General features: G+C 59.1%; 1 protein-coding gene across 1 annotated transcript in view; it reads left to right on the top strand.

Moving 5' to 3' along the window:
* Window positions 1-13,766, top strand: part of TTBK1 (tau tubulin kinase 1) — a 40,825-nt gene that overhangs the window by 19,105 nt on the left and 7,954 nt on the right. Inside the window, exon 14 of the mRNA XM_053668326.1 lies at window positions 3,489-3,767. Within this exon, the coding sequence (XP_053524301.1) occupies window positions 3,489-3,767 (279 nt within the window). The remainder of the gene's footprint in view (window positions 1-3,488; window positions 3,768-13,766) is intronic.

The following is a 13,766-nucleotide window of genomic DNA, read 5'->3' as shown; positions in this document are numbered from 1 at the left end:
GAGTCAGCCTCACGTTGGGGAGCTCTGTCTGGGGGGTGAGGAGAGAGATTTAGGGGAGCAGACACAGGCCTATTGTACAGTGGGTTAGAGCTGAGCCAATTTCTGCTTGTGACCCGGGCAGGCACTGCCCGTGTCCATGAGCTATGGCAAATGTATCTGGAGGGGGTAGCGGGGGTTGTAGGTGTTGGTTTTCTGACAGAAGTGAGGTTGATTAGCATTCTACAACTATGTGTGTGCATATCTGTGTCAGCTCAGCGAAGGAGTGCGCACCAGTGTGTGGGTGTGTCCACATGTGTGTGCATGCGTGTCGGGGCGCGGGCAGCACGTCCGTGTGAAGTTGGCCGTGGTCCGCGAGTGTGTAGAGAACCACAGGAGCCTGGCATGTCAAAGCTGGAAGGCGAATAACAATCCCTGTAGTAATTCTCGCAACAGTCCCGGCAGCTGTCACCGCTCCGAGCATTTTCGTACTTTGCACGTGTATTCCCCGCAGCCACGCTGTGATGGGCACCCCCACCTAAAAGATACAGAGGCGGAGGCTGGGAGGAACTCAGTCTGTAGCCTTGGGTCCCCGGCTGGTAAGTGGCAGAGCCAGGGTTGGAATCCAGGCACCTGTCTCCAGGGTCGTCCTCTGGGCCACTCAGTCTAGGCCTCCGTGTTTAGGAGAGGAGCGAGCCAGGTGTGAGCGAGCAGGTGGCTTGTGGGGGATCAAACCAGACTGGCATGTGTACGTGTGTGTGCGTGCATGCATATGTGCGTTTTGCGCACATGCACATGTGTTCACTCCTCTGGGCTGTGTCAGCAGGTGTGCTGTGGGCATGTCAGTGTGCACGGTGGCCTCTGTGTATGTCTGTATGTGAGCACATGGGGCGTGACGGGCTTAGCCAAGTACAGCTGGGTGGGGCAGAGACCTGCCTCCGTCAAGTGGAGGCGAAGGGGGAAAAATGGACTGGCATATTTTTTCCTTCTTTCTTTTTTTAAACATACAGATAGTCTTTTAAAAAAATTTTATTTATTTGTTTTTAGAGAGAGGGAAAGGGAGGGAAAAAAGAGGGAGAGAAACATCTATCAGCTGTTCTGACTGGGGACCTGACCCACAACCCAGACATGTGCCCTGATCAGGAATTGAACTGGCAACCTTTTGGTTTGCAGGCCAGCACACGACCCACTGAGCCACACCAGCTAGGGCTTCCTTTGTTGGCCTGGCAGGAGTCCTGAGCTTGTCTGTGTGGGGGCCCCAAACCTGGCTGCCTGCTGAAATCGGTTTGTGGAATTCCCTTCCCCACTCACCCCATAACTACATTAAGAGGCCCAAGGCAAGCAGGAAGTCTCTATGGGGACTCTCCACCCTGCCCCCTCTCTGCAAGGAATCCTTCCTAGACCTAGCTCGGTCTCCTCAGAGTCTGATGTGTGAACTTCCTTGGAACAGCTGTCCCTAAGGGTAGGAGTGCCTGCACCTCTGTCACCTCCCCGTCATAAGCGGGAATGGGAGAATGTGGGACCAGACATAAGTTTAGAACCAGGCACACCAGTAGTTCTTTGGTGTGCATGCCATTATACTTTAAGTGTTTTTCTTTACACATACCTCGTGTTCTTCTCTGGGAAGTTAAGGTGAAAACCGGAAGTGGTTGGGAGAGCTGGAGGGGGGGGAAGAGTGTCAGACGGTGTGTAGTTTGGAGAGTGGACGTGTGCCAGGTCACCTCTGGCAGATAACACAGCAGGTCAGCATTCCCAGAGCACGTGGACATTTGCTAGCAGCCGTGAGGACTGTTCCCTGCCAAGTGCCAGGCAGCACACTAGGGGCTGGGGGACAAAGACACACTAGGCTTCCAGTCCCGCTCCCTCGGAGCTCACAGTCAAGAAGGGTGGGGTGGAAATTCACAGTGTAGACATGGAGGTTCGTGATCAAGGGCCTCGGGGGAAAGAGCAGAGAACTCTTCTTTGCTAGGAACAGGGAGACTGCCTGTGAGGCTGGCGAGGTCTCACAGAGGTGGGAGCTCAGCTGGGTGTTGAAGACAATCACGGCAGGCACCTGGCCCGAAGGGGCAGGAGCCTGCTGTGAATCAACCCTGCCTGGCAGCTGCCCAGGCTCTGGCTGGGCTGTGCAACTGGAGCCGCCCACCTGCGCATGAGAGGGGCTGTGGCAGCTGTGGGTGCTTCTGTCCCTTGGTGACTCGAGGTGGGCCTTCCACCCCTTGCCCTCAGTGCAGACAGGACCAGTTCAGAAAGATCCTGGTCGTGGCCAAAAAGAAGCTGGAAGGAAAAGCAGGGTGAGGACCGAAACGATCTTATCACAATATTTTCTCTCCGCCTCTCCATGTTGGGTCCCTGTGCTTCCATTTGACACCAGCAAGGGGACACTGGGGGTGAGTGTCCATCCTCCTTCAGGCCCCCAGCAGCTGGCACAGCCAGTCCTCATGCTGCCCCACCCCCAAAAGCTATTTAAACTGGCCTCAGTCCCAGGAAAAGCTACGGGTCAGGACAGGAAAAGTCCGGTGACACTCAAGCCACCATTTCTGTCCCCACAGGCCTGGGATACGCAGTCCCATTTTCCCTCTTCCCGCTGAGGACGTGAGGGCAGGAGGGCTCGAGTCAGGGTTCTTCCTGAGGGCAGGGAGGTGCCCAGCCTCCTGCCACAGCCGCCCTGTGGCTGGGCCTTGGAGAGGACCGGGAAGAAGCCACTTAGAGGAACCGGTTTCTACTCGCCCCGCCTCTCGCCAGGCTGCATCCCTTCCCCGTTCTTCGGGGTGATTTAAAGGGGAATAAAGCAGCTTACATGACACAGCATTTACTCCCCGGCAGGTGCTGGTCTAAGTGCCCTGCATATTCTAACATCTAACCCTGGTAACCACCCTGTGAGGTAGGAGCTGTTGTTCTTCACCATTTCACAGAGGAAGCTGAGGCATGGAGAACTGAAGGAAGCAACTTGCTTGAGGTCTCCCAGGTAGTGAGTGGTGGAGCTGGGGTGCAACCATGGGCAGCTGGACTCCAGAGCTTTACCCTTGTCATAGTTGTCACTGAGACCCTGACCTGCCGCTGTGGTGGAGCGGGGATGCCAAGACAGAGGAGACTGTGCTCTCTAGATCTCATGAGGACACGGAGCGGCTGGGGAGACAGACCCCGCGCAGCTGCCAACAAAGGGCAGTAAGGATTGCAGAGCCGGGAGTTCTCCGCCCCAAGGGCATGGACTCTGAGCGAGGCACAAGCCAGGAAAGACTCCCGAAGGAGGGGAGAGCCCGAGGTCTCTGCAGGAGACCACAGTGTGGGAAGTGCCAGAGAGGAGGGGGCGGGGGATGGGCACTGGAGGCCAGAGCCTAGGTTCTGAGGCAGGACGGGGTGGTCTGCACCCCCTTCCACCCTGCCCGACCCTGCCCACCGCCCGGGACGCCGTCGCCGCCGCGGGGGCTGTGCGCGGTGGGTGGTCCCCGAGACGGAGCTGTCCAGTCTGTGCCTGACGCCTCTTTTCCCTCCACTCTCTTGGTCTCTTTCAGTTGGAGGAGGACAGACTCTCGGGGCACTCCCTCCCGCGGTACAGCCCCCTGCGACGACTGGCGTCCTCCGTATTCTCCTCCTCCACGCTGGAGACCGAGCATTACCCTCACCCCGGCGGCGGCGGCTCCTCGGGCTCCTCCGGTTCCCTCATTCAGCGCAGCCGCTCGGCGGAGAGCAGCCCCGTGCGGGCGCCCCACCGGCGCCACGCGCCTCTCGCCGCCGGCAACCACAGACTCGTGCCCTCGGTGCTCCGCATCTCGCGGTCCCAGCTGCAGCAGGTGTGGGCCCGCTTCACCCACAAGACCTAGGCTGGGCCCCCCCCCCCCTGGAGGGGGCAGGTGGGGGGGTGGGGAGTAGGCAGAGACCGCGGTTTCTTCCCAGGAGGCAATAATCACACACACACCCCGTCCACCCACCATGCAATACAGCCCCCATTACGTCGGCCCAAGGTACTGTAACACCCCCACTCCCATCCTCTCCCTTTGCTCTGTGCCAGCCGCGGGGCACAGGAGGGGGTGGTGCTGTCCGTGCAGCTTCAGGGACAGGACAGGGGCCCTTGGCTGGAGCCACCAGTGAGTCTAGCGTCCGGTGGATGTCAAGGTCAGGGAGCTGGGGCATGCTAGGCCAGAGTCAATATGAGTCTCGAGTGGGGGTTATTGGGTTTAATCTGTAATGTCTCGGCATGGCTGGGCCTGGTCCACCCCTGAGGGGTTGGCAGAACTGGGCCCCCCTCGGCGGGGTGTGAGTGCCTGTGTGTCTGTGTGGGGCGAGGTAGGAAACGGCCTGGCCAGCCAGGTTTGGGGTTTGGTGGGGAGTGCCTCTGTACTCCGTGATGTGCGGGGAGCAGCCCGGGACCCAGCCAGCCTTACTCAGGCCACTGTCACAGAGGACAGAGCCCTGCCTCTGCCGCCTCACAGCGGGAGGCTTGGAGCTCAGCCGTCTGTAGGCTGTCCCTTCCCCAGGCGCGTGTGCCGTCGCTCACTGGTAGGACTGGTTGCCCAGCCCAGCTCCTCAGGAGCTGAGGATGGATGAGTGCGAGCCTGGGGTCCGCCCCTCCAAGGGGCGGGAGGGAGCCTAGGGGTGAGGGGACCCAGTCTAGAAGCAGTGGCAGAGAAGGTGGTGGTTAAGAACGCGCTCAGGACAAACCTCACCACTGCCCCACCACTGCCGTCTGGGGGCGACTCCCTCCTGTAGGTGCTCAGCCAAGCCGGCTGGTCCCCAGGGGCTGTGGAGAAGAGTCAGAGCACAGGGGGAGGCAGATCAGACGGGGATTTGGTGTGGGGTTGGGCCGCCAGAGTGCTTTTCCCTTTCTGCCCATTTCTCAGCCCCTCCCCTGTCACTGCAGGGAACCCCAAGGTTCCCTCTCTCCATTCTTGCCCACGTCAGCCAACACCCCTCCCCCCACCAGGTAATGAGGCAGAGGTGAAGGGGGCACCAGGGAGGGCAGTGCCTGTGTAAGCGAGGAGGCAGGGAGAGGCCTGAAGGTCTGCAGACTGCATGGTGCGGTCGCCTGTGCCTGTGTGCCTGCCTCTGCATCTGTGAGTGTGAGCGTGCTTGCACGTGGGCGTTTGTGCAGGTGGCAGGGCTGCCTGGGTGGTTGCTTAGGCCATGCACTGCACAGTTCCGCGTCAGTGTGTATGAGTGTGCATGTGTGTGTGTTAGGGAGTCAGAAAGATACTGAGTAGTCCTTGATTGATAGGTTCCTATGTACCGACTTTCATCCTGGCTCCTCTCTCTACCCTCTTCTCCTCTTGACCTCTGCTTCCCTTGACCCGGCTCACCTCCCTTCAGTTCCCCAGCTATCTCTGGTTGGAGTAGAGGCCTCAGGGGCCTTATTCCAGCCTGGGGGGACCGTAAGTGGGTGGGCATCTCATTGATGGCCAGCACTGTGGTTTGTGGCTCCTCCACATGAGCTACGCACACACCCACCTAACTCCTTTCTCCATACCCCCCACCCAGAGGGTGTCCCAGGAGCACCTTCACCATCTAGGAATGAAATATGTCCCCACCGCACCCCGGTTCTGGAGGCTCACTTTGGACGGCCCCTCCCACCTGTTCTGAGTGGCCGAAAGTAGAGGAGGGGTCAGTATAGAACTTTCTCAAGAAGGAACAGAAAACACAAAGCACAAAACTGAGGGGGCGGGTGAATAGTAGCCCCACTTCCGCCTTCCGGCGCTGTCCCCCACCCTCTGGCCCCCTTCCCATCCTTCCCAGCTAGCGGCAGGGGGTGAAGTGAGCCGAGTCTGTCCGCCAGAAGCTCCAAAGTCGACAGCAGTGGGGGCCGGGGGCCCTGCCCTCTGGGGGTGGGTGAGACCAAGCATTCTCTGATCCAGCACTCCCTTCTAGAGGGTTCCACCACCTGACCCTGCATACAGCTCCCACTCAGTGACCAGACCCTGGGGTACTCTAAGATCCCAAGTGCCTTGTGACTTTTCAGAGATGATGGCACTACCACAGCCTTGTGTTGGCGTTAAATGCTTATTACTGTTTCCAAAGCCTTTGGGGGCAAGGACTCCATTCCGAAGGTGGCTGAGTTCTCTCTCTCTCTCTCTCTCTTTCTCTCTCACCAGAACTGATACCTGTGAGAGAGGTGTGTCCTTTAAATAAGATCACAATTAGAAACATTTTGTCCTCTGAGGGACACTCGTACATGCCTTCTCTGGTAGGGGAGAGAGTGTCTTATAAGCCATAAAGCTCTGAGCTAACTGGAGATGATCTTGATAATATTACTATCTTTGAGAGTGGCTTTGACTTTCAGAAATAGCTAAGGCTATTTGAAGCCACATGTGTTGGATCGAGTTCACGGGAAGCTTGGCAGAGCCCCGCCTGGTTTGGAGTTGAGTGGCCTGTCTCCAGGCCCGGGGCGGGCAGGGAAGTTGTGAGCCTTCCACGTTGTCAGGCTCTTTTTGTCTGAAGGTTTTCCCACAGAGGAGAGCTCAGCCCGGCTTTGGGAAAGCGCGCGGCCTCCCCGAGCCAGCTTTGGAAGGGCTGGCACCCTCTGTTGTGCTTCGAGAACGGTTTTCGTCCTGTATAGTCATACCCAGCATATGGGAGTGGCTTCCAATTATTTGTCTTTTATTTTATTTAACAGTCACTGGCATCCGGTGCTTATTATGTGCCAGGCAGCGTCTGAGCACTTTACAGATTAACTAATGTAACCCTCACGATAGTGCATGACTGATTTTTAAAACACGCCTGACTGTTTAGTCAGGGGCACTGACCCTTTTTCCCTCAGACTGTCAAATAAGAAAATGACAGCAGCCAACACAACAGTAGCTGCCTGGTGTGATGAGTCAAAATCATACCTATTTTGTTGTCAGATTGGCAAAAACATATATATTTTGGTGTGCTGCAGAATTTTATTAATTAGTTTATGTGTGGCACGAGATGAAAAAGGTTGAAAACTGCTGGCCTGTGCGGTAGATCCCAGTATCATCTGCATTTGATGGATGAATTAGAATATTTAATTTACAAAAAGTATTTTCGAAAACCCCTGCCAATGCCGAATAACAGGTCTGGTTTGGTGGGCGGTTTGAAGTTTTTTGGTCTGTGTGCTGGTCTGTTGCCATCCTGCCCGACTGGCCCCCGCCGCCCGTCTGGTGAGAAGGGCGTTGTCTGTGAGCCAGACTCGGATGCGGTCTGGGGGGGGGTCACTCCGAGTGCTGGTTGAAATGGCAGAGCCTGTCTCTCCGGAGACGTCACGCCGCAGCGTGCATCCCAGGGCAGCCCTGGGAATTCGGGGGCTGAGTAAGAGAGTAAGAGTCACAGTGAGAAAGCAGATGCTCAAAACCCTGACCTCAGGGGTGGGGGGGGGGGACCTGGGGTCAGGGCCGCAGACAGGGTGAATACCGACGCTGGTGAGACTTGGAGCTGAGTGTCACCAACTCCCTGGTCAAGATGGGAGTGTCAGGCAGTGGGCAGATTCCTGGGATGCGATAAACAGGCGAGCACCCCCCCCCCCCCCCACGCACCATCCTCTGCTCAGCCAATTGTTGCTGAAGTCTTCAATTTTTATGTGAAATCTCCCAATTTTTAATTATTGGCATCTATTTTTTTAAACCCAACTTTTTAAAGAAAAACCACTGTGTGAGCCAGACAAAACCGGTTTACAGGCAGAGACCCACACTCAGTTTGCAGCCTCTGTGAACCCGGGCACTGTCTGCCCCCCCCCCCAAGGCTGCAGCTGTTGAAGGGGGATGGTGTTCTCCCTCAAACCAGGTGGGCTTCTTAGAGGAGACAGCTCCCTGCCAGTAGAGACATGTAATATGTGCGGTACGTCTGTGTTGTTCTGTGTGCCTGAACGTGTGTGTGAGTGGGCCAGTGGACTTGTGTGTGGAGAGTGGGGCCCTCCTCATAGAAGCAGTACTTTCTCTATGGGACAGAGTCTGAGTCAGTAAGAAATGCTCTGGTAAATTCTCCATGATGAATGGATAGCCCCGCACACTCAAGGCAGCTTGGGCCGAAGCAATAACCACTCACCCCTCTCCCAGCCACTAGCATCCAGAACCCAGCGGCGTCCCTTTGCATTCCCAGTTTTGGGGAAAATGGGCCTAAAGCTACCCAGGTGGGAGAGGACGGCATCTCTGACCACGCTAGCACATTAACCCTTACTTCCCTGGGCTGGGGGGCAGGCCTCTCCACTCCCAGGACAAGCCAGGGGTCCTCTTTGTAGAGGGTCCCTGGACCCTCCTTGACTATTTTCCTCCTCTTCCCTGCCTAGGTCCCTTTTTCTGGGAGGGGTAGTGCTGCCTGCCAGGCAGTGGGGGAAGGGAGTCTGGGCTAGTGGGGTGAGCAGAAGGAGCTGTGCCAGTGCGTCTGTGCTGTGTGGCCAGGGGAGGGGGCCATGCTTAGGGTGGGGAGCATGGGGTGGGCGCTCCGGCTACAATTCCCACCCCCCCCGCCCCCTCCTTGGGCTGATCAGCGCCTGAGGGTGGAAGCATAGACCCCTAAGGAGAGCCTGAACCCCACTCCGCCTCCCCCAGATCCTAACCCAAAGGGCAGGAATCAGCCTACCCCAATGGCAGATCTTGGTATCAAGGAGTGTGGCAAATCTGTCTCAAGTTGGGGGCATGTCCCCAAAGTTCACACTATTCCCATTAGGAACAGAAGTGCCCCTGGGATTGGTGGGTCAGCCTCAGAAAATTTTAAATTATCCTTCTCCCTAAGGGAGAGGCTCCCAACCTGAGGACACATCCCTCAAATATCCCCAGAGGTTCCCCACACCACCCAGTGGGCTCCCCAGCCCAGGGAGGCCCTGAGCCAGACAGAGCGGCCTGTCGGCCAAGTGAGGAGTTGAGAAGCGGCAGCAGTGGGGGGGGGGGGGGCAGTGACACCCAAAGGAGCAGGGGAACCTTCCTAGACCTCTCCTTGCACTTGGTTCCGCCGTCAGTTCCCCCACGTGCCCTCTTTTCTAACTGCATAGGCTGGGGTAGGGCAGCAGGTGGGGTACACTTTGCCGTTCTAACTGGCGCGCACACACGCACTCACACACTCAGACACCGCAGGCACACACTGAGTAGCCGGACGCACCCGCCACTCTCCGGACGCAAACGAGCAGGCCCCAGCCAGGGAGAGCACAGGGACCGCGTTCCCCGGCACCTCTCGCGGGTTTCGAAGCGTAACGGGACCCCGACCATCACTCTGCACTCCGTCCCTGTCCCAGGGACCCGCCCGATCCACGCCCCTGCCGCCGTCACACCACGAATGTACGTCCCGTCTTTTTAACTAGCTGCTACTGGCGTGACCAGGGAATCGCCCGGCCTCCGGTCCTGTCCCACCCGCCCCACCCGTCCCCAGAGCTCCCGTCCGGGCGCTCCGTCTCCGTGTGCGACCCCGAGGGTCTTCAGTCCCTGCCCTCCGTCCCCCATCCGCGAGCTGCCTGCTGCTAAATGCTCCACTCGGGTCCTGCGCCCGACTCGCGCTCAGTTCACGTTTGCTTCCCCTCCGCCGGCTCGCGACCTCTGGGTCCCTGGCCCCGGGGCGGGGCGGGGGCTGGAGTGGAGCTGGTCCCCCAGTGCTTCCAGGTCGGGGCTGCAGACGAAGGGCTGGGGGGCGGGGAGCTGGCCCATTTTCCAGGCTCCGAGAGCCCCCGTCGCCCCACCTTTGATTCCGGTTACCTCACCGCCCACACAGCTGTCCCCCACTCCCAAATAATTGGCCTTGCAATTGGATGCCAAAGAGCCCAGAGTTGAGGGGGGAGCCAAGATTTGAGCCTCGGTCTCTTAGAGCCACCCAACACTCCCGCGTGCCCGCCCCCAGCATCCGTGTCTCTTGCCCCATCCCACCCCATCACCGAGGGCCCTAGGGGACACCCCAAACTTGCCCCCCACTTCCGGCTCTTCTCCTTCCCCACCCCCGAAAATAAAACTCAGGGACCAACATCTGCTTCCTTTGCACTTGCTCCGTCGACCCCTCCCCTCACTCGGAGGGGCTTCTGTGGGGGAGGAGGTGGGGTCTGGGGCCCTGGCGGCTGACAGTATGGAGCGGGAGAGAGCTGGCTCCTGCCCCCTGAGAGGTGGGGCTGGTGGGCCGGGGGAGCTCACCCCGGGGCCCAGCTGAGACCCTCCTCTCCAAGGAACCAAGGAGCCTTCTCCCGGCGTCAGGAGACGCTCCCTGATCCCGGTGGAGAGGGGAGCGAGGGATGGGAAGGGGGTTGGCAAGAGGACCCTCCCGAACCCCAGCCGGTTTATTCCTGAGCCTCCCCCTCCCATCATAAATCCCCGCTCCCGTTTTGTACTGCAATAATACTGTATTATAAGCTTGCACTATTCCCTGACGGCCAGAGTAAGCATGCACGAAAAACTCAAAACCACACACACGAAGATGGGACGCTTCCCCACACCCCCACCTTCTCTCTGCGGGGTGCGTCCTCAGTCTACACAGCGGCATGGGGGCCGCGGCCCGGGTTGAACAGCATGCACTGAGCCCGCCCCTAGACTGCGAGTACTGTACAAATCCAACACTTGAAACCGACGCGCACACGCGCGGCGCCGCCGCCACGGGGGTGGGACACGGACATGCACCCACGCGCACACAGCCGAGCACGGGCGGGGGTGGGGGTGCCCCGCCGTCACGCGTGTCGCTGTGCGAGGGATCTTGTGCCTTTTTAAGTCCCTGTATGTTAATGCAGACAATCCGGAGAGCTTGTGTACTACCAAATTCTGATTAAAGACGCCTTCCAGGAACCTGGGCTTTGCCTGCTTTCTTTCACCGCTTCCTTCCTAACCCGCCCCGCCTGCAGGTCCCAACTCCGGAGTGCCCTGGCTGGGCGGAGGGCAGGGGCTAATCTTTTGCTGACTCAGGGATGGGGTGGGCCCAAATTCCAGATGAGTGCATCCAGCCCCAGCCCAACCCGCTGCTGGGGCCAGCGCTGTCGGGGAAGAGCCGGGGTCCCCAGGAGGTTTCAGCCTGTGTGAACTGGAGCAGCCCGCTCCCTTCCTGCTGTCTCCTTTCACCTGGGGGAGGGGCTTGGGGCTCCACTCCGGTCTCTGGGCCCCAACTCCAAACTTACCAGCTTGCCAACTTGCAAAGCCAGGAAGAGAAGTGTGGGCCCCTGCTCGTTTCTGGGTGAATCCAGGGGGGAGGTGGGGTGGGAAGCCAGGTTCCCAGAAAGCTGGGTGAGGCGGCCGCGGGAGCCTTTCCCTGCCCCTCTGCTCTCAGGGGGGGTCTGAGGTAGCTCTGGCCTGGGAGAAGGGTCTGTTGAGGGGGATCAGGGAGAGTGGGGGTGCAAGGACAGCATGTGGGTTGAGGGAGAACTAGGTCAGTGAGAGCGCGGGGACACTGAGGAGAGGGCTGCACAGCCTCCTGCGACTGCAGGGGCAGGCTCGCCCCCTCCTCCCCGTGCCCGCCCCGCCGCCGCTGCGGGCCTGCCGCCGCAGTGCCAAAAGAGGAAACCGCTCTCCCCTTGGGGCCTGAATCGAAGGTGGCGGCAAAAGGACAAGCTCCAGCTGCATTTCTGGACCTCCAGAGCACTTCGAATGGCCCCGGGCCGCCCGCTCCTTGTCCGGGGGCAGGCAGGGATGGGGTGGGGACAGTGAGACCTGGGGATGGAGCGTGAAGATCTGTCTAGGTGCAGGGTGGGCAGCGCCTCCCCTTCCACCCAGAGGACTGTCACCGGCCAGCGAGTGTGGGGTGGGTGCCACTCCTGGGTGTGGGGCGGAGGAACCACTGTAAGACTCTTGGATTGGCAGATGCGGTTTGGGAGCAGAGGCCCAGACAGACAGACGGGTAGGGCACCTGGGAAAGGCGGCGGTGAGCAAAGGTGGCTACGCTTCACACCTTCTCTCCAGTGTTCAGGCTGGGCAATTAAGGCGAGAGGTAGTTTCCCCTGGGAAAGAGGGGCGATGGGAGGTGTGTACCTGGCGGCTGCTGAGGAAAGAAAGGGGCACAGAGCTCTCCCCACACCCACCCAGTCAGGGAAGGGTGGGCATCAGGGCTCACTCTCCTGCCTCGTCACCCAGCGGCCCCCCTTCTTCGACCTTGGGACCTGGGTGCTGACACGTGGCGCGCGGCGTCCGGGCCTGGCCGGGTCCAGGCGGGGGAGTCGGTCCGTGCACCTGTGTGGGGCGGTCCGTCCCCAGTGTCGGCGTCGGAGAGGTCAAGGCCAAAGAGAGCCCGGCTTCGTAGATGGGAGGGGAAGATGGGAGTCAGGTCCATCGTCTCCCTTCACTTTTCCTGCTGACTGTAGAAAGCGCAGGCTTGGGCTGAGCTCGGATGCTAATGAGGCCACAGCCCCCTGGTGTGCACTCAGTCGAGGCCGAGAGCAAGGGCAAGGGCCTGCACTCTGCGCGTCTCAGCTCCAACCCCTGCCTGCTCTCCTTCCTTGATCCACCTGCATGACACCCCCCTTTTGCCGAACTCCAATAGAATCACCAGGAAGCTTTAAACAGACAGATTTCTGGGCCTCATCCATGATTTACAGAATCTCGCAGGACTCTGTATTTTTTTTTAAAGATTTTATCCATCTATCTTTAGAGGGGAAGGGAAGGAGAGAGGGGGAGAAATATCAGTGTGTGGTTGCCTCTCGTGTGTCCCCCACTGGGAACTGGCCTGCAACCCAGGCATGTGCTCTGACTGAGAATCGAACCGTGATCCCTTAGTTTGCAGGTCTGGGCTCAATCCACTGAGCCACACCAGCCAGGGCTGGACTCTGTATTTTTAAGAAGCAACCCCAAATAATTCTGTGCCAAACCAGGTTGGAGGGCCACAATAAGCAAAATTGAATCATAAAACACAGGTGTCAACGAGGGAGGTCGCTGCCCTGGGAAGGGAGAGGAAGGTGTGAGGCTCCCCAGACGCCCCCATTCCCTGCTGACGCCCAGCACTCTTGCTTCCTTCTGAGCTGGAATGGGGGGCAGGTATCGCTGCTGGCTCCCTCTCACTGTGTCCTCAGCCTCCAGGGCTGTGCACACAGAAGCTGCCTGGTGATCCTGGCCGAGTGAATGAGCACTGGATTGAATGGGTGGACGGATGAATGAATGCTCCCTGGGCTCCGGCATCCAGGAGAGGCCCACATGGAGCTGGGCGGGGCAGAGGGATCTTAAAACTGAAAACCCAGCATGCCCAGGTGGAGGCGGGTCCTCAGGACAAAGCTCTCCCCACTGTGAGGTTCACAGCCCTCTACGCTCAAGGACAGAGGACCTAGGTTTCCCTGCTTGGGAGGGTGGGAGGCCAGTGCGGCAATAGAAGGAATTCTGGTCCAGCCCGGCTGACGGGCTTCGTGACTTGGGCACGTCAGTGTCTTTCCAGGCCTGTTTTCCCATCTGGTATTATCACCAATGCCTGAGTTTCAGCTCTCATTCCCCCTCCCTCCCATGTAACAGAAGGTGGGGGGCTTTGAGATGGAGAGAGGGTCCCAGCTGCGACCGTCTACCTCGGGCACTGTGAGAGGCAGGCCCATCCTAGGGACGGGGCTTTTTTAGAGAGATCTAGGACCTGGCCAGAGGAAAAGGTGGTTCTGCCAGGGATGCCCGAAGTGTCAGAGACGGAGCAGGGAAAATAGGCAGAGGTTCTGCTGAGGACGGGTGCCCGGTGGCGGTGAAGGGTATCCCTGCCAGGCGGGATGTGTCCGGTGCTGGGTGGGTGAGCCCTGAGCTGGGCAGGCGGGAGGCCTGATCAGACCTCTCCATCTGTGTGCCTGGCCCTGGCTCTCAGGGACGGCACCTGCCCCATGGAGCCCACAAACACAGGAGCCCGAGGCACCCCTGTCCGCCTCTGCCCGGTCATCTTCTCTAGCCTTGATGCTGGTGACTAAAACTAGGACCCCAGCGCAAGGCCTG

Source organism: Artibeus jamaicensis, unplaced genomic scaffold, assembly GCF_021234435.1.
Source record: "Artibeus jamaicensis isolate MK-2021 breed Jamaican fruit bat unplaced genomic scaffold, CSHL_Jam_final contig_484, whole genome shotgun sequence".
Lineage (NCBI taxonomy): Eukaryota > Metazoa > Chordata > Mammalia > Chiroptera > Phyllostomidae > Artibeus > Artibeus jamaicensis.
The sequence above is the reverse complement of the archived record's forward strand: the minus strand, read 5'-3'. Positions and strand labels throughout refer to the sequence as shown.